Genomic DNA, 20,120 nt, shown 5'->3' with positions numbered 1-20,120 from the left:
TTTACTTCTGAAACTAGACAGCATTCTCCATATGGCAATCTCAGGAACTGAAAATATTAGAGCACGACGGCTTGCTTTATACACATAACTTCCTCTATCCTCTTGTAAATCTTACCAGTATAGATGGAGGCTTCTCTGGCAGCCACAGGCATGTTGGAAGTATTTGCTACCAGAGCTGTTCTCTTCATGATGCTTTCTACCTTGCCATCAACTTCCATTGTTAACTAAAATGCAAGAAAAGGAAAAACACCCAAACTGTAACAGTAGCAAGTTTTTTTGTTAATTTTTCACTGCTTGGTGTTTTTTTACTGTTTTACTTGCCTTGTCTCAGGATACCCTCCTCACAGCTATTCTACTAAGAGCAGAGATGAGATCCAAAATTTTAGGGTATGTTGGTTTGTCTTTCAGACTGCACACAGCTTAACTTTTTAATGTACATGCTTCAGCCTCACCTCATCTTCTGCAACTGCCAAATCCCTGCTGATCCCATTCAATAAGTAATGCCAAACCCGTTGCACAAGGAAGCACACTGTCCTCTCTCAGATTTCCAGGCTGAAAGAGCTAAAAATTCTTAGCCTCCTGTCCTAAGTCCATTAGGAATCAGAGAGCTTTTTTCCCCCATCTGCAAGAAGCCAAATTAGTATTTGATAGTTCGACATAAAACCACATCTTTAACTTCAATGAAGCCTTACAAGCACCTGAACAATAGAATGCACGCCTTGACATTTGCGTGGAATTCTACTTACGAATACCCTGAGATTTACCTTCTTCAAGGACACCTCAGCTTGACTTTCCCATCTTGTCACCAATCAACACACCTAAACCTTTTACCCCTTATTTCTGACAGTGAAGTTTCCATCTAATACTTCTTACTATCTGACCCGGGCACAAGAACTGGTAAACCTGTTACTTTGGTTTGTTTTTTTTTTTTTATTATTATTAACAAGGTATTTTCTACTTCATTCAAAAGGTATTCCAAAGCTCAACATGTCAAACTAATATCTGGTAACTGTATCACCACCCTGAAACTTATAAATGGATGCTGCATTTTCTAGAGACACGACCAGTGACAGGTAAGATGCTTACAACTGTGCTAAATTCTTCTCTGACATTCATTCTGGCTTTATTTTAAACAACTTAGAAGGTACACCAAAAACCAGTCCAGAAACTTATTGAAGGGCCACTGAAATAATTCTTGAACAAGCCAAAAGGGATTTTTGCCAGAGCTTCATGTCAGGCAAGATGATCTTTTCAAGTCACTCTACCAACACAATATTTTACTCAGTTACAATACCAGTATGATAGCAAGTCTTCCCAGGAAGGTTTACTCTCCATGAACTCTCCATACTAACCTCAGGAAAATCTCTCAGTACTTCAGACATTTCATTTCCTCGTTCTCCACAGCCTACATAAATGATGACATCACTGTTGGAGTACTTTGAAAGAGACTGTGAGATCACAGTCTTTCCACAGCCAAATGCCCCAGGAATCGCTGTTGTACCTCCTTGTACACACCTGAGTAAAGATAAAGGACTGATTTGCAAGGAACTAAAAAACAGCTCTTTCCCATCTTAGAATATATTTTCCACTAGAACTGCCTCACCAAAAGCAGAATGACAGGAGTCACATTCAATGCTCTGAGAGACACAGATGTATTTCACTAAATCAAAAAATCAAGGGATTAAACCATCCTTTTCTTTTCCTGTCCTTTAAGTATATGACTTATGCTGATAGCATGACTTTTGGGCTTGAAACACAGCAGTTTTCACAGCTGGAAGCTGCGACGGAACACAAATGCTAAGAAAAGAACAACTGTACTTAGCTGTGCATTACAGAAAAAGCAGCACAATATTTTAGGACCAAAATAACTGAATTCAGTGTCTTAGAAGTTAGCTGCTTAAATGAGCAGCTTGTGTTACAGTTAAGTGCAACAGTTTTCCTAAGTGGCAACCTCAAAATCATCGGAAACTATACATCCTCAAGACCATGGAAAGATATCCTACTCATGCATTCAAATGAAGATACCAAGCTTGAAAGTTCTAGCCTCTCTGCAGATGTGACACGGTTATATGTCAAGTTTATGCATGCCCAGTCTTTTCTAAATTAAAGCACTAGAACAGTTTTGTTAAACTTCCTTTTTCCACCAGTGGGTTCACCAGCCAAATAAAGATGAGAAGTTCAGCTAAATATTTTTTAAGATTATGCTGTGACACATGGTGAAAACTTACCCTTAAAAAAAAATCTAAGGCTCTAAGGCCTCCTGCCTCTGCTTCCCCCCTAAGAGTGAGATTTCTTACACAGTAGAAAAAAAAGGGAAGTACTTACGGAAAGAGGGCATCCAGGACTCGTTGGCCAGTTAATAAAGGATGATTGGCTGGTAACTTCTCAGTCACAGGACGGACTTGACGTACAGGCCACACCTGCACCATCGTGAACTTCTCCTTCACACCTTCAAACTCCAGCTCTAACACAACATCCTAATAGAGCACCAGACAGGAAGTAAGCAAACAGCTGCACGCTGGACCAGCACACAAATTCTCATCTTAACTACTCTGCACAGCCTTTGGTAATACCACAGAGCTCTTAGAACCTCAACATGCAACCATCACCTCCTGAGGGAAAGTTCTTTCCTGTATTTACAAGGCCACTTGGGGAAAACAGTGCAAGATACAGCATACATTAAAAATATGCTTTTGAAGAGCAACTGAATTTTACATATTCATAAGATACTTAGATCCCCACAGAGGTCATCAAACATGGCATAGTGAAGTGCCATTGGGAAGCCATATACATAGAAAGCAGCTGCGCAAAATAATAATGCAAACTCTGCAGGCTGGGTAGCAGAAGTGATCATTAACTCAGACACCTCGTTGCATGAAACACTTTAGCTGGCCTTACGTAGAACAGAAAGAGTACATCAACCTTATAAAAGGGACATGGAATATACCAGCAACTGCTGTTTGGGAGACTTACTGAAGCGTCATAGTTTCCTGGAGGAGCAATGTATGTAACTGTACCCCTATTTCGTGGGGGCAGCATGATTTTGTGTTTGATCAGGGAGTTTTCATTCACCACACCATAAATATCTCCACCAGTGATGTGGCTGCCAACCTAAAATCAGAACATGTCTATTAGTCATAACTTTTAAAAAATAACCTTGACAAACTTTAAAAAAATACTACAGCTATTAGGCCTACCACTGTGATCACCCCTTTGAAAAATTCCTTGTTACAGCACAGTAGCTCATTTACATAACTCATTACTCCAACATCACTGCTAGCAACACTAGCAATGCCTTTCAAGGCTCAGACAGGAGCAATTACTGACAGACAAGAATTTTCCTTGTTTCTTTTCCATCTCTCAACCTAATGTGCTAAGAAGAGAAAGGATAGCATAGGCTAACCTGCAGGGTTGGAAGAAAGATGCTGCAAAGGGCTAAAGCCACATTTTCCAGCTCTAAGACTACCTTCACCATTTGCAAAATGTGTGCTGCAGTCATTCTTTTTCCTCAGGTAACACCTGCTCCTGCTAATGCTTACTGCAATTCCATGAGTTTCTCTATGTTTGGTAAATACATTAAAACTCTGTAAATTTCTCACATGCAGCAGCAACACACCATAAGTCATATCAAGTAAGTTTTGGTGATTCCCATCCAGTCTCATACATCTACTCCCATCTACTAGCACTCCTTTTGGCAAACTTCGATAAATGTAGAATTAACCACAGCTCCAAGCAGTCACAGCCTTAGCACACTGCTCCAGGCCTAAGCTCTGGGTGTAGAGGAGCAAGAGGGGAATACAGGATTGTCAGAACCTACCCGCAGATTCTTGGAAGGTGTGAAGTCCCATTTGATATCTCGGCTCAAAGCTGACACGTTGACACCTCTAGGGATATAGATACTTTTGGTCAGAGTGCTGATGTCCAAGAGAGGTCTCTGGATACCATCAAAAATAGCACCCATAATGCCAGGCCCCAGTTCCACTGATAGGGGCTTCCCAGTACGGAGCACAGGATCTCCTACAGAGACACCAGCTAGAGATTTGATGAGGAAAAGTTTGTCCAGAATAAGGGAAATAAACCAGGCAAAAGTCATCAGGTTCACAACATCAAGCCCTCAAACTCCTTTTCTGACTTTAAGGTAATATTATTCTCATATTACGCATTACCATTTGAGAAGCATGTAGGCTTTATGCTAAATTCTGAATTTGCTCAAACAGAAAAGTTCACCATCCTTTAGAGGCAAAGTAGTGACAAATATTCTGCTTTACGCTCATTTGTTCAACTGCTGTTGGCAACTAATGTCAACTAATACAGATGAGTTCACTGGAGTGCCAGGCAGTGGGATGACAAAACATCAGACATTTCTTATGTCTTCAAACCTAGAAAACAGATTAGGCTGTTTAAGTCAGATAATGTTAGGAAATACAGAATTTTTCACTTCAGAATTTGTTTAGAGAACAACTGTTTTGATCTTGAGCCTTGCACAGCTTTTTTCAACAGCAGCCTAAATTTTAAAAGGCATTTGTCTAAGACCAGCACTATTGCTCTCCTGCTCTGTATCAAGTTGTCAGCTCTACGCACTACCTAAACTCCAAAGATGCACAATGGATTTTTCTCCGCAAAGGGCCAGCACCTTAGAAGAAGGGTCTGCTAGAATACAAAAGAAACTTCCAAAACTTATACAAAATTCAAAAGACTAAACACAAGTTGACTTCAGAGAGGCCTATGACTTGAGTTTCTGCTCAAAAGGAAATTAAAAGTATAGTCAAAGTAGTTCCATGTACTGATGGAAAGCTATTTGATAATGTAACAATGATGCCATCGAAAATGATGAGTTAGCAGGCAGAGACAGGACCTAGTCAGCAGTTTACCAGCAAGTTCCTCAGAACCAAGGTTTAGGAGCCAGCACAGCCTTTTGTCTAGGCTCTACAGATACACACAGCCCCCTTGGGAGGGGGAGAGAGGCCTGGCTTCAAGTTTTATATCTTATCTTCTGACATTCTCTCATATATATGTAATAAAAAAAATATATTTTCAGTTGCCTAGATTTTAGAGTATATGCTGGACCAAGATGCTGTAAGCCCACTGCAGAAGAAGAAGTGTAATCTATTATACTTGGCAATATACTCTGTCCAGAAGAAGGCATCCTGTCCACTTTACATTTCTTACTTAAGCATTATACAAGCACAGGTATCAAAAGCAAAGAAAAAGATACAAGAAATATTGCTTAGTTTTGCCATTTATGGTTGAGACTTGCCAGTTGCCCTAACAAAGAGGCATTAAATGCATTTGAATTCTAAGGTACACTTTGATTTCCAGTTAAAAAGCCTCCTTGCTACACAGCTGCACAAGGTAAAATTCACCTCAAAACCATCAAAATTTACAAAACACATGCAGAACAGACTTCCTGCCAGAAGCCAAAGTATCGAGGGCTTATTTCCATCCTCTTTACCCTAATCACCAGTACTCTGGACTGGCACAGAGGGAGCAGTGAAAAGGATACATGTTTCTTCATACACCTGGACAGTTGCCAGATCACCTTCCAGCCGGATAATCTCCCCCACCAGTTCACTGTGTCCTACTCGTACCAGCTCATACATGGCAGCCCCGGCCATGTTGCAGGCCGTGACCACTGCAAAAGACAGGCACATAGGTGAGTTATTATTCCTGCAGCTCAGGAAACCTACCCATCACAAGCCAGTAAGAACTGCACAGCATAAACCTAGTATTCACCCATATCAGACACATATACTTGACTTCACAGAAGGATCCACAACTCCTGCTATTTCTGATTTAAAAGTCAAAAGTTTCCTACAGTTTTCACTCTATCCTTTATCCAGAGTAAGAGGACACTATGAGAATGCAGTAATTCATAGGACAATTCAGGCCATAATTTCTCTTATCTATCTTGACAGATTGCAAATGCTGAGGGTGTGAGATGCTGTGAACTTGGACAAACACGTTCTGTAGGCACTTCTCCCTTGCAGTGAGCTGGGCCACATTCTCATCTGATTAACTTAAAATACACAAGAAGATGGCAAAACTTGCCTGATGCCTGGTAGTTACATAAACCTGTGGCTGGGGTCCAGCATTTTCAAATCACTTAAACTTCTGTTTACCTTGGTAGCATCTGGATGCTGACAAACACTGATAGATCAAGCCAAGGCACCTGCTAAATATCCTTGCATCTAAAGTGATGCCTAGAAAGCTTTTAAGAAAACACTGTTTTTTGCTTTATTTTGAAGTAAAGTGATACCTATCTTAGGGCACTTAAATTAACTTCCAACAGATGAAGACTGTTGTGCAGCATGTTTTGGGCCTGTAATTTCCCGTTAGATTTCAGCAGGTCATATATGGAGTCCTGGCTGCTTTAGAACAAAGTTTATTATGTCTTGCATGTTATGATCACAGTAATGCACACAGAATTCACATATCTACACAAAAATACATTTTCCACTTCTTGGGAAAGAAAGCTGTGTCAGTTTAAAATTGTTTCCAAGTACCACTTCTGCAGTTACGGAATTTGCAGTTAAACAATTTCTGCCTATTTAAGTAATGAATTTCTTATTCATTAAATGTGATGTGTTAACAAAAATATTTGCTAATCTTCTGTTCTCATATTCCCAACCTTTCCATCAGCTCTTGAAGAGAATGCAGGAAGGAGCAGAAAAGCCAGCAGAGTCCGCATGTATTCAAAAGCTGTTGCTATCAGAGCCTAAACTATTTCAGCTGATAAAGAAGGAAGAGTCCTCCTTCTCCCAGCAGCACTATCACCACATTCTATCACCTTCCCTGACTCTTATGGCTCCTTGCTGAGCTCCCCCAGCCCATGGTGCAGTAAACAGAACAGCTTGATGCTGACAGGGACTGAATATCTCAGAAAGCACAGGGGAAAACCTTGAGTGAGAACGGACTACATATTTCATACCCTTTCAGAGAAGCTTAGTACACTGGGCCCTGCAGATATCCAAACAATGGGCTTTATCTTATAGAGAAAGCTTACCTTTTTTTATTATTATTGTTTTTGTTCAACTGCCTGCTTCTGCTCATTACATTTTTTTAAGGGTTAATTAATAGTAATATCTTGTTAGCAGATTTTTTAATGGTTTATCAGACGGTAAGTCAGAAATCCTTCTTTAAGTCTCTCACCCCAAAAAAAAAAGTATGAAAAATACCACCCAGAGCTATTTTATACTTCTGTGTTTCCAACTGAAGATTAACAAGATCCTAGATAAAACAAAAGTTATTACTTCCTTTACAAAATAATACCTACCAGGTCCCGAGACTCCATAAACATAGCCAACAAAAGCCTCTCTGTCCTCGTCACGGATTTTGGGGAGTTTTGAGAAGTCCATTTTCCTGTTCAACTGAACAGCAGAAAAAAATAAGAGTCAGTCCTGAAGAACACAGACATGTAGTAAGTTCCTCCTCTTCCCTCTGCTCTCTTCTTATTTCCAGTTAAAAAGAATTCTGACTTCATAGCCTAAACCACTATGATTTTAAAGCTGTAAAAAGTGAAAAAGGAACTGATTTAAACAAACAAAAGATCTGAGATTCCTTGCTGCAGAAACACAGGGGTAGAACATCACTCCATAATATGGTCAACAGAATGCTACTGAACGAAAAAGATGCAGTGAAACAATTCCCTAATACAGCTGAATTGCTTTTAAGTTTGGTAATAGGATATTTAAACAACAGAAAATCTCTTTTGTATTCCATCTCATTACCTTCCTTCAAAATATGGAGTTTTCCATGATTCTGAGTGAGCAAGAGAATGTTCTGGGTCTACTTTACTGCCACCAGTCTCTAAAATGCAATACTACAAATATTAACTGTGCAAATTCAATTTGTGCTGAATCACAGTATTTAGAGAAAGAAACACAGATTTTCAGGAGCACCAGCACACAAACATGTGAGTCCTTTCCATGTGTCTCACAGCTATGTATTACACAGTCTTTGCTTTCAGTGAAACCCATGGAGCATTACAGAAGAATTGTGCTGCATAACAGCCAAACCCCCCAACTTGCAACAGTTAACAGGTTGGCATCTCTTGGCAGTAACTGTTTAGCAAATCTAAACAACTGGCACTGGAAATTTTACCAACAGACTTCCTCAATCCATATTTGTCCTGTGGCTGACAGTTGGGCTGTCCTGCTTCTGGTGCAGATCAGAGGATTTAATGGTTTTGCTTTGTGAGCCCTCATCATGCTGTGCGTTACCTTGGAAACTGATGGGTGTTAGAGAACTGTAAGGCCACACTCTTCCCATTTCTCCTGTACAGACACACTTAGGACATAGCAGTGGTGAAAGGTGCACTATGGTAGCCTCAGCACAGAGCGCTCCTGTGCTAATCAACAGCAAGGCTCCTGGTTTGGTGACATGATCTGGGAGGCATCTGTTGATACTCACAGTCGGTCTTTGAGAGAAGCCTAATCTAACCCAGCATCTTCCACAAGGCAGCAAATACATAGGCATATTCAGGCTTAAAAACCTGGCTCGTGTACCGTAAGCAGGGCAACAACTATATTGCCACCCTTTCCTTCCAATTAAAGGATAATTTTTGCCTATTCTTTGAGAGCAGTAGCTGACATCAGCTATTCTTGAAATCCTACAACTGTTTTCCAGCTTTTTAATATGAGTCCTCTGCCCCTCGGTCTCTTTACTGGTCTATAAATTTTAAATTGGTGGCACTACTCCTCAAGAAAAAGATCTCCCATGATTCTGAACCCCTGTCCATCCTGAAGGAATAGCTTCTTCCAGGCTCCATGTCTCTGTGCACTGTACTGTCTATCATGGCTGCCACTGATTTATTCCACAGCAGCCACAACAGTTGATCATGGCTCAATTACCACTAGCTTGGAGCAGACCTGCTAATGGGTCTTGAGCCCAAAGGCTAAGCCAGATATCCATTAGATCCCGCTACCCCCCATAGTCATAGGTTATCTTTCACACTACCTGGTGTTTAGACCCAGGAGAAAATTTTAATTTCACTGTTTTTTTTCCTCAAATACCTCTTCTGACAAATGGCAGAGGGAAGGTCCTTGCAAGGCAATCTGCAGTTCCGGAGCAGCTGGTATGAGCTGGTTCTGATCTAACACAACTATCTCATCTTTTTTTGCTTTTAACAATTAAAACATTGCAAAACTATCAAACACAATTGCTGTTCACACAGAAAGAAGCAGCTGTTCTTATAAGTCCAAATCAAACATTTACTTCAATATACCATACAGAACAACATCCAGTGTACTACTACTAACCTCATCTCTAAAAGCACAGTAGAGAGTTAAACCACATTCTCATAACTGAATTAGTGACACAGCTTGGCAATTAGGCAACGTCCCATATGAAAGAGTCAAATAACAAAGGCAAGGAAAAGCAGGAACACTGGGCCAGTTCCAATTTAAATTAACTTTTCTTCATAATAAAAACCTGCTTGAAGCAACCGTTCATCTTTTAGGGAGGCAGGTAAGAACCTCAGAACAGCCATTCTGCCGTTAAAACACAACATCCTCACGGCCAGCACCTGCCTCTCTTGCTCCTGTGACTGCTCTGCTCCCTCTCTCTTTCTACAGCCACCTTTCCAAATTACTGGCCAAGCCAAGTAAAAGAGCAGGGAATTCCTCTATTAGACCACCTAGCAACACTGTCTTTACCATGATCTCTAGCATCTGCACCAACAGCTTTTAAACACATACTTTTTAACTATTTCAAGTGTAAAAGATGCGAATTCTCTAACTTTTGTTTCACCTCCACTATACCTCCGAATTACAGCCAACACAAAGCCAGTGTTCAGACAGGCTGACCTCTTTTTAAGGGTCTATACATCTCTTAACACTGAATACAAATAAGGGGAAAAAAACCAACCAACCAACAAAAAAAAAACCAAAAAAACAAAACCAAAAAAAAAAAAAACATCCTGTTATTTATCTCTGCATCATTTTCTTGAGCTTGTGTACTAACACTATGGATTTTCAATTTATATGGAAAAGTCCTTGAAGGCCAAAATGCTGCATTATCTTCCTATGCTGTTAGATGTTTTCATTGCCAGTACTCAAAGAAAATTAAATTAACTAAAGCATGACTGTAGCCACGGCAGCTGACCATTTTAGAAATCTACAGAGCCCCTGACACCTTTGAAAGGCCTCTTGCCAGCACAGGATATTAGGCACTATATGCAATTCCCTCATACAAAAGTCTACTAGCACATCTACATAGGATATTAGCTTGATTTGAATTCCCTTAAGAGTAAAGATGCATCTTGTATCCTTTACAATTTATATCTTCCTTATCTAAAACAGTTCACCAATTGATTTCAAAAATGCTTTTAAACTCTAGCAGTCATATTCTGATTAACAGAGACAGAAATCAAAGTATTACTTGCAGAAGAACTTTCTCTGACTAAAAGGTAATTTATTACACTGATTTTAAAGTCCCAATTAAACAAGAAAGAGCCCATAACCTGAGCTTTCTATCTTGATTTCTCCTCAGCACAGTAATGTGTTTAAACAGTAGCCCCAAAGCAACTGCCCCTCTCAGTGTTGGAGAAACACATTTTCCTTTACTGTTCCTGGGTTTTGCATCTAACATTTGATCAGACTCAGAATTTACAGGATGAACTGCCTTAACACAAAGATCTTTTCAAAATTCAGACTCCGGTGAGATTTTTTAGAAGAAGCTTTCTTGCAGCAACGAAGAAAATCTATGACAATTTTATCACATAAACACAGATCCTTACCTTATTTTGCAGAAGGAGGGAGTACCAAAATCCCACAAACCCAATTCAAAAGCTAGAATTCAGCAGTGAAGCATCACCACTTGCAAAATAATCGTCCTTCTAGTGCCCCTACACAGAGGGATGAGAAAGCCTGCTGCAGTGAGGAAAGAAATTTCTGACACACAGCAGAGGCACAACCACCTGACTTGATGAGTCATCAGTCTCTCCCTCTCTCTCCCACCAGCACCGAGGAATGCCGCAATAGCAATTCCAGCCACCTCGAGCCCAGCTGAACTCCCATCTGTGCCCTCCCTACTGCGCAGGACCGAGCAGAAGAAATTAAAAGGCTTCGGTATTTGCATTAAGGGCCCCCTACAAAGCCAGGAATTCCAATGTCCCGAGTGATGCATACAACTACACAAAAATCCTTGAAAGAGGTGCATGTTTTCTGCTGGAATCCATTCACCTGCCAGCCCTCCAGAGTAATATAGCTATGTCAGTGTGTGCTGTGCTCTGGAAGAGCTTAACAGAACAACTGTTTAACAACAGTCTGTACAGGGATGTGCTGAACACCCTGCAATACTAATTGCTTGAGCATGTTGAACAGTATTGATTGCCTCCAGGAGTCTTGTGGGGTTTCCTTATGCTCAGAAGCCCTTCTCCTGGCCACAACTGTACAACATCTAGCACCTCAACAAAGATCCCATCCTGAGTGACAGCTGCTGTTCAGAGATCAACAAGGCATTGCCCAGTATGCTGAACAGAACATGGGCAGCTATGTGATCCCTCCCCAAGAATCTGCATGAAGCTGAAGAGTTCCCTGCTGTCTTCACAACTTCTCAAGTCTATCTTCACAAGTTCTAGGATTACCAACACTTCAAAGCTTAGACACTAACCACAGCTGTAGTGAACAGCACAGTATCAGTAATTCGGTTACATCAGTGAGTCACCAGTAGTAGGAATCATTCTGCTGGAATAACTTTGAACTTGAAGGTCACAGATTTTCGTACATCTGAAACAGACTAAAATGTTTTGATTTCCAAGGATAGAAAAGTGAAAATATAAGCCTTTACATTTGATATCCAGAAAAATTAAAACCTTAATGGGCATAAACAGTAAAATGTAGCAAAAGAGTTTTCTGAAGAAAATAATACCTCCTCCTTTTCTTAGTAAAAAACCTAACCATTACAGGATAGTAAAGATCACCACCCACACTGGACAATCAGCTTAGTGTCACATTGGAGTGATGCTTCAGATTCAAGACTGCCAACATTTACCATGTTCACCTGAGTAGACTCTGGCACGGTGCATAAATCCCAGTGTCCAGCTGCATGAAGATCAGTTGCAAGGGTCTCATAAATAACAGGATAATCACTGCCACAGATTTACTGTAACTAGGACAGTTTAAACTTCCCCTTCTAACAGATAACATCTTAAAGAGGAAGTATTAAAAAAAATACAGTGCCTGAATTACTAGACAAATGCAGAAGTTCAGCAGCATTGTCATATCTAAAACTTGGGATATTGTCCCACAAAAAACAACAAGCCCAAAATTCTAACAGGTCACTGGGAAAGGAAGCCAAATAGTATTCTCAGGAAACCTGCTCCTTCACAGTATGCAGTTATAATTTTACTATAAGACATCAGGGAAAATTATTCAGATTTCTCAGTCACTAAAAAATTGAATTGCTGAGGTTGGAAGGCACCTCTGGCAATCATCTACTTCCAACACCCTCACCCAACAGCTCAACACAAGCTGATGTAGGCTGCTCAGGGCCACATCCAAATGTGTTTTGATTACCTCCAAGGAGGAAGACACCACAACCCTCTGTACAACTTGTTCCAGTGTTCGGACATCCTTGCAGTAAAAGTGCTCTCCTATGTTTAAAGGGATTTCCCTGTATTTCAGTTTGTGCCCATTGTGTGATGTTACTTAAGTAGGTACCACTGAGAAGAGCCTGGCTCCATTTTCTTTGCTCCCTCCCATGAGGTGTTTATATACTTTACAGTAAGATTCTCAGAACCTTCTCTTCCTGAGGCTACATAATCCCAGCTCTTTCATCTGCTTTTCCTACCTCCAATTGTTTAACAGTCTTTGTGGCCCTTTTCTAGATGCACACCATTCTCCCATGTCTTTCTTCTACTGGAGAATCCAGAACCAGACCCAGCACTTCAGATGTGGTTTCCATCAAGTTTAACCAAGGTGAAAAACCACCTCCCTGAACCTGTTGGAGAGATTCTTACACACACAGCCCAGAATACTGCAGGCTGCCTTTGCCACAAAGGCACATTGCCAGCTAATGTTCAGCTTGGGGACCCACAGTTCTTTTCAGTACTCAGTCAGTCCTCAGCCTGCAGCAGGGTATGTGGTTATTCTGCCTCAGGTGCAGGACTTGGCACTTCCCTTTGTCAAACTTCATGGGATTCCTGTCAGCCAATTATTCCAGTGTGTCCAGGTCCCTCTGTATGGCAGCACAACCCTCTGCTATATCAATCCCTTCCAACTGTGTTATCTGCACTCTAATTAAATCAGGCAGGAGTCACATCCTGTGCTCAACACAGCCATGTGGCTCAGTCTTCTCATGACACAGACATGGTGAAGCAAACGTACCAACCTTCCTTCTGAGCTAGAAAGATTATTTCTTGAAGTCAACAATATGGACATTTTTCCACTTAGTTATTCATACAATTTCAGTTGTCACAGGGCACTTTGAGGCCATCTCTGCTCTAGATAAATCCGGAACCTGCTCAAGTGATGCTCAGCTACACACTGTGGACCCATCTGCAATCCTACAAGATCATTTAGCTTCCACATAACTTGTTCCTTGGGTTCCTGTAAGCCCCTTCTTCTCACATGAGGCTTGCTTTGCTCAGCACATGTACAGGGAAAGCCATGTGTATTCAAGGAAAGAGACAGGAAAGAGAATTATGCTGCCACTGTCATTGCAGCACACATGATGGCTACAAAGTGAGACCATGCAACACTGAATTCATGAAGTCCACCACAAGTTCCTACTGTCCTCTTCCTAAAAACAGATGAGGATTTCGCTGTGAGCATGCCAATATGTAAAAGTTTATACTTCAAATAATCATGCCTTGCACACAAGCTAAACACATAACAAGATATTTATATTTGATACATACATACAACATAAAGTATGTATTCCTAAAGCAAGGGTGTGAAGTCTGTCCATGAAAACGTACCACCATTACAAGCTGTTACTCAAACACCCAAGCTTTTATTCAGCAGCTTGGGAAATTCTGTCAGTTAGCCCAGAACAATACTAGGACAAAGCTGTTTGAACATGACCAAGAAGTCAGCAGCAAAAATAAAACCAGATAGAAAGTCTGGCAAGGTGTTAATTGCGTAACTGCTTTGACCCATTGAAGATCTGATCAGCTCAGTAGATAAGCGGCCTTCAAACAAACACAGCTATCGTGCTATATCTAGAATTGATAGATTCTAGCTAAATCCATTAAAATACTCCTGTTACTAGAGAAAACCACATTGTCCATGTGAAAAAAATGTTCTTCAACTGACTCATATGCTACGGTTTTCCATAGCAGGGTTTTCTATACCAATTCTTTCCTCTCAGCTGTGCCTTCTCCAGAGGAGGAAATTGATGAGACTCTCCTTATTTCTTAAGTGCTACACTGCTTCATAATTTTATTACTGTGAAAAATGTGATATTCCTTTCAGCCTGCTACACATTCTGCCCTTCAGCTTGATAGACTTTCACATGGAAGAAAGATCTAATGCAACTGAAATCCAAACCATAACACAGAATACTAACACAAAATTCATTTCTCTGTTCTACAGAAATCTTTTCTTATCCTGATCCCGTCATCTAGCTGCTAGGGCTGAAAAGATATGCAGCCATCTGCTCAGTGCAATGCTCAGTCATTTCCTCTAGATGAACAGTTTTCATTAACCTCACTAACATTACTGCCAAACTAAAACTTACCCTAGCTTTTATTAAGTAAAAGTCACTTTACTTTCAGGTGTATTTGGTACATTTACTTGAAATACTTTTTGTTGCTCTAACCTTTAAGATGACAAACATTAAAATGAAATGAAAACATAGGTGTACGCAATTATAACAGCAAACTTTACCACAGTTCAGCAGAGCCACTTCTGAAGAATTGAAGATCTTACCTCAACAGACAAAAGGCATGCAATTTGACAGAACAACTGTTGCTAGATTTTTAAGTCAGGCTCAGTTTCACATGCAGAATCGCACAAGTTGTTTGGGCTCATTAAAACACATTGTATCCTCTTTAAGTCTCACTACTGCCTAATCTCTTCTACCCAGGTGAAATTGCTAAAATACTGAGTATGAGTTTGGAATAAACATTTCGTTATTACTCCTAAGTTTCAGATCACCTTTCAAGTTGGGATACTATGGAATCTCCAGTTTATTACGCAAGGTATTTGACAGCTAGTTTGAAGAGATGAACCAGGAGTGAGTCTGCATGAAAGTCCTTGAGAAAGATTCAGCATCCCTAGCAGATAGAAGTACTCTTTTATAGCACCTTTGGTATAACGAAACACTTGGTTGGAATCACAGCACACCTATTGGCACTGGATTCCAGTAAAAGGAAATTAGGCCGAGGCTGACTTTTCGTGTAGGAAAACTGCATCTCTATGTTTTAGAGTAAGTTAAGCTACATTTGGAAATTTTATGTTCAGTTATCTGAAATATTTACAGCCCCTTTAGAACAGCCAGAGGCCTTCCAACATATTAAATTTTAACATTGTTTAAACCACCTATTGTGGTGTTTGTCTGAATATCTACCAGCTCATGCAAATTTATCTCATGATAACAAAACCCTCAAAATTTCAAGGATCTACAGGCAATTCACATAATAGAATTCCCTATTTAGACAACTTTACCCACGTAGTCTGCAGTTAGTCTAAAATACCATCTTATGCTTTTTTTTCTGAAGAGCTGCTTTTTAAGGTCTTACTTTCACAGTGGGAAATAAAGTAATGATACAGTGTAACAAGAAAAAGGAGCAAATGCTTGTCCCACTAACTGAAGTTCTTGGAAGATGCAGTTTCTTTGCTCCGATATTAACCAATTGTCAAGTCATTCTTCAGGGTCTTACACAAAACTTGCATACCTGAAAGCTTTTATTCAGCTATAAGAAGTTATTCCCATAAAGGGACAGCTGCCTCTCTATGAAGTCCATAGACTTCAAAGGATATGGCTTTTCCCATATCCTTTCTATACCTCACATCCGACCATCCCAACCTCAACAGGATTGCTCTTCATGCTTAGGGCACAAAACATAGACCAGCCTCACAGACATCTCTTTTACATGAACCACCACAAACCACTTCAGTAAGCAAGCATAGTTTACAGCAGCCTAAAGATGGGACACAGCATCTTCACAGCATATTTTCTGGCATTTTTCAGGGGATGCTCTCTGGCAGAAACACAGTTGGGCATACTGGTCAGCTGAAACTCACCAGAGCACCAACATTTCAACTTAGCTATGAGAATCCTTACAATGTGAGCATTTTTCAATTGATTAGGAAGGACAAAGATAAGGTTTTTATACCACAGAGACCCTCCAGAACATCACTTCTCTCGAGCATTTGTATCTGCAATAGGTCTATTTCCAGTAGGCTTTTTAGTTCATTTACCTGTTCAGCACAATGACTCTCTGTTAACTGGGGCAGCTTCCCATACTAGTTTTGGTCCTTGTTTATTACTTTGGATACATTAACAGACTGCCCAAAATGTCATAAACTATTACAAAATTCAAAGAAGGGTCACTGTCACACAATTTATTTCTGAGCAGAGTGAGCAGTGACACTGAATTTTACCATTACACAAGTTCAGAGGAGTAGTCATGCTGATGAAGCAAGCAAATAAATTCAGAAGCTAAAACTGGTCTTTATCTGCCATTTGGTTAAGTGGTAGTAACAAGATCTGTTAGATTTTCAGGATTTATCCATATACATCTTACTGGTTTTCAAAGTAAGTGTATCAGTTGAGTAAAGCCAGACCTCAGAAGGCAAAGTCTGCTAGAACAACTATGTAATGTATGGCTATCTAAAAAGCTGGCAGCAAATGGTCAATGTTTCTAAGATAAAGGGTTGTTGAACTTGAGAGCTTGACAAATACAGAGAAGTTAATGCTTGGATGAAATAAAGTAATGAAACAAAAATTATTTATGGAAGTGCAGGACTTAAAGCCATGAGAGATGAACAAACCTAAGAATTTGGTATAAGCATAACTGTCCACTCCCAAAGGGAAGAATGGAGTGAGCACATCAAAGACAAGCAAAAAGCTTTTTATATCAGCTTTTTATACCAGAAGGTACAACAATAACAAACAGAAGATCCAGTCTAAGCTGGTTTTGCACATTGGACACTTAGGTGATTATTGGCTTATTCTGTACAAGAAAAAAAAGGCTGGAAAGTTTAAATTCGTTCTGCTGCTTCTCCTAGAGCAGAACACCATTTCTCTCTGCCCAGCTGGAAGGCTAAAGAAGTCACATGTTTTAAGATGTCAAGTAAGAATGAATGAGCATGATATTCCAGTTGACTACATGGTCTGTTTTCCTTGGTAAAATTCCAGCCTAAAAAAAAATTATGTGGATATCATTGTTCAACAATGCCTCAATATTTCCAAGTCTGAAATCCCCCACTTTTTAACCAAAGAAACAAGCATGGAGAAAAGAATATATTTCAGGCAAGGTAGCATTGGTTTGATGCACGATTTATGTTTTGTAAGGTTATCTTGAAAAGACAGGGAAAAAAAAAGAGGGATTTCTACTTGGTCATAAGAAGCATTCAACATTTTATGGTCAACATCAAAGTAACCAAAGACCCCAACTAGGTTATCCTGTAATCCTCTTACTCTTTCTAGAAGAATAATTAGGGACACAGCCATAGCTCACAAACATGCAATTTAAAACCACAAGGGAAACCCATCAGTAAGAACCTTCAGAGCCTGAGAGCTCAAAGACAAACCATTATGGCATCAAAACAAATGGGGGCTTGAGAACCCAAAGAGAACACAGTATTAATGGCATCAAAACACAAGGGGGAATTCACGGTGCCTCTGAAAGGAGCTTCAGGTGAATCATCTGGTAACCTGCTGGTCTACAGCACATTTGGATAACAATGTGTAACACCAGCACCCATGCAAGTCTGGAAGATAAATGCATGACATCACACTGAGAAAAAAATTTTGAGAACAGAAGGACACATCTGTGTCCACATTGTAAATCAGGGTCATTGATGCATAAAACTGTTAATATACATTTAGACCAAAATAAAAGATAAATTTAAGCTAATACTCTATAAAAATTAAGCAATACTAATTACTCATGGCTCAATCCTATTAGCACTACCTATAGAAAATAATTTTTGGTTTGGAAAATAAATGTCAAGGCAGCATTTACAGGAAACCCAGATCTTGTGTTACTATTGCAACATAAGACTACAACCCCCCTTTGAACAGTCAGCTGACGCCAGCAGCCATTTTCCACTCTTGCTTTAATTTCTCCTTCCCTGTTCTCTCAAGTTGATGTCCATGGTGATTTAGTATTTCTGAATGTCAGACTTTGCCACCTGATCACAAAATTAAGACTGATTTTTTCCCCACATAAAAGAATAAAGCTTTCCCAGAGGACTTTGCATTACAGACTGACTGTCATAGCAAAAATAATCTGCAGTATTTTTGGTAATTCAAAGATCTGTAGGTTCTGATCTCACGTCACATATTCTTACATAGAAAATGATAAAATATAGATACTATTTAATATTTATATTTGCTGGTCGTTGAAAAGGCCTTTGAAAGTACTGCAGAGGAGCCAAACTTTCAGCTGCTGCAGATCTGCACAGTGCAGAAGTCAGCACAAATACAACACAACTTAAAACATACTGAAGATCTGCCTCAGTTACTCAAACTTCCATTTGCAAATGCCAGTTTGTATTTGGCACGTTCTTGCTAATAAATCAGTTCTAGCAGTCTGTCAGCAGGTTTTCCTACTTTTCCACCCCTTCTCCACTTCATCAAGCAGAATTAGCATTTGAAATACCATGCTAGATCAAATAGCCAGTGTACTTTGCTGAAGTATTGTATTACAATGAATAAAACGATCACCAAATTGCTCTTATGCCCAGCAGGAGTGCAAATTCTCTGAGGGAAGACAGTAAAATCATAGGGAAAAATACTTTACTTTCTTCCTAAGAAAGTAAATCACTTTGGGCAACTGGATCTTGACACACGTGCCACATACTCCAATGTTACAACTACTTGTAATACGAACAATATCATCCAGAATCCAGTCACACAAGATTTCTTCCTTGCCTTTAAGTGAATGCCAAGTGTGATGATTGGAACACCTCATCTAAGGGAGAATTTTGTCACTGGCTACAGGAATAGGAAGCACATCTGATGTGCCACCAGGCTATTCAAGTACAAAACAACAGCGGGGCTCTTTTGCCGCGGATGGGCTGCAGTGAGAAGCCCGCAGCAACATTCCTCTTCCATAACCTTGCTGCTCGCTCTCTGCTGGGCTGCGGTCAAGGCACCGAAAGATTCAGATCCACCCACTCAAGATGGTGGGACGACCTAGCACTGGAATACAGCCGCTATCACCCCGTTCCTTTTCTGTAAGGAATTCTGGCATAGCCCTAAAACATCTCATTGGGCTCTTCGACGAGCGCCAAGCAGGTTTTTCATTCAGGGGCTGCTTCGCTTTCAGGTCTCTTCTCCCTGCGAAGCGGGGCGGTGAAGCACATGGCCGCCTCCAGCGGGCTGTCCTGCGGAGACACGGCTCTGTGAAGGTCGGCTGCCCAGCGCCCTGGGGACACCCGCTCGGCAGAGCCGGGAGCCGCGCTCCCTCTGGAGCGGCTTACGGGGAGACCGCGTCCTTCCCGGGCAGGGTCCGAGCGGGGCGGGGAGCAGCGGGAGCCGACCCCCCTTCACCGTAGAGTAGGACAACCCCCGGGCGCAAGCTCGGGAGAGGCGGAGGTGCACGGCAGGGGAGAGGGGGCCGAGCGTCTCACCTGGGCCGGCCCGGCGCGCCCAAATCCACCCGAGTCCCTCCGGCGGCGGCAACGGAGGCGCTGGATCAGCTGACGCCGGGCTCCGCGCGCATGCACCGCGCAGTGCCGCGCCGCAACCGGAAGCGCCGGGCCTGAGCCGTGCCCAACTCCGGGCAGAGCTTCGCCCACACAGCCCAGGCCGCTTCCGCACAGGAGTGCACCGGCCGCAGTGGGGCGCGCTGACTGGTCGTTTTGCACCACGTGACGGCATCTCCGCCCCACCCCGCCCCCGAGATACGCGGGACCTTCCCATTCTCCACCGCCGCGCGGGGCGCGGCGCGTGCGCGGCGAGGGCGCGCGGGGCGGGGCGGGGCAGGCGGGTCATGGCGGGCGGGG

General features: G+C 41.3%; 1 protein-coding gene across 2 annotated transcripts in view; it reads right to left on the bottom strand.

Annotated features, from left to right (window-relative positions):
* ATP6V1A (ATPase H+ transporting V1 subunit A) overlaps positions 1–19,979 on the bottom strand; it is a 30,115-nt gene extending 10,136 nt beyond the window's left edge. Inside the window, exons 1-8 of one of the 2 annotated variants that reach the window (XM_056483254.1) lie at positions 19,746–19,979; positions 7,274–7,367; positions 5,504–5,632; positions 3,818–4,032; positions 2,974–3,111; positions 2,326–2,477; positions 1,353–1,515; positions 116–224 (exon numbers count right to left, since the gene is read on the bottom strand). In XM_056483254.1, the coding sequence (XP_056339229.1) occupies positions 116–224; positions 1,353–1,515; positions 2,326–2,477; positions 2,974–3,111; positions 3,818–4,032; positions 5,504–5,632; positions 7,274–7,355 (988 nt within the window). In that variant the 5' untranslated portion in view covers positions 7,356–7,367; positions 19,746–19,979. Of the gene's footprint in view, positions 1–115; positions 225–1,352; positions 1,516–2,325; positions 2,478–2,973; positions 3,112–3,817; positions 4,033–5,503; positions 5,633–7,273; positions 7,368–10,735; positions 10,996–19,745 lie in introns of those variants that run through there. The other variant, XM_056483261.1, reaches the window with a different exon arrangement.
* Between the last annotated feature and the right edge of the window lie 141 nt (positions 19,980–20,120).

Source organism: Oenanthe melanoleuca, chromosome 1, assembly GCF_029582105.1.
Source record: "Oenanthe melanoleuca isolate GR-GAL-2019-014 chromosome 1, OMel1.0, whole genome shotgun sequence".
NCBI classification, from domain to species: domain Eukaryota; kingdom Metazoa; phylum Chordata; class Aves; order Passeriformes; family Muscicapidae; genus Oenanthe; species Oenanthe melanoleuca.
Note: the sequence above shows the minus strand (reverse complement) of the source record. Positions and strands in the feature narration are given on the sequence as shown.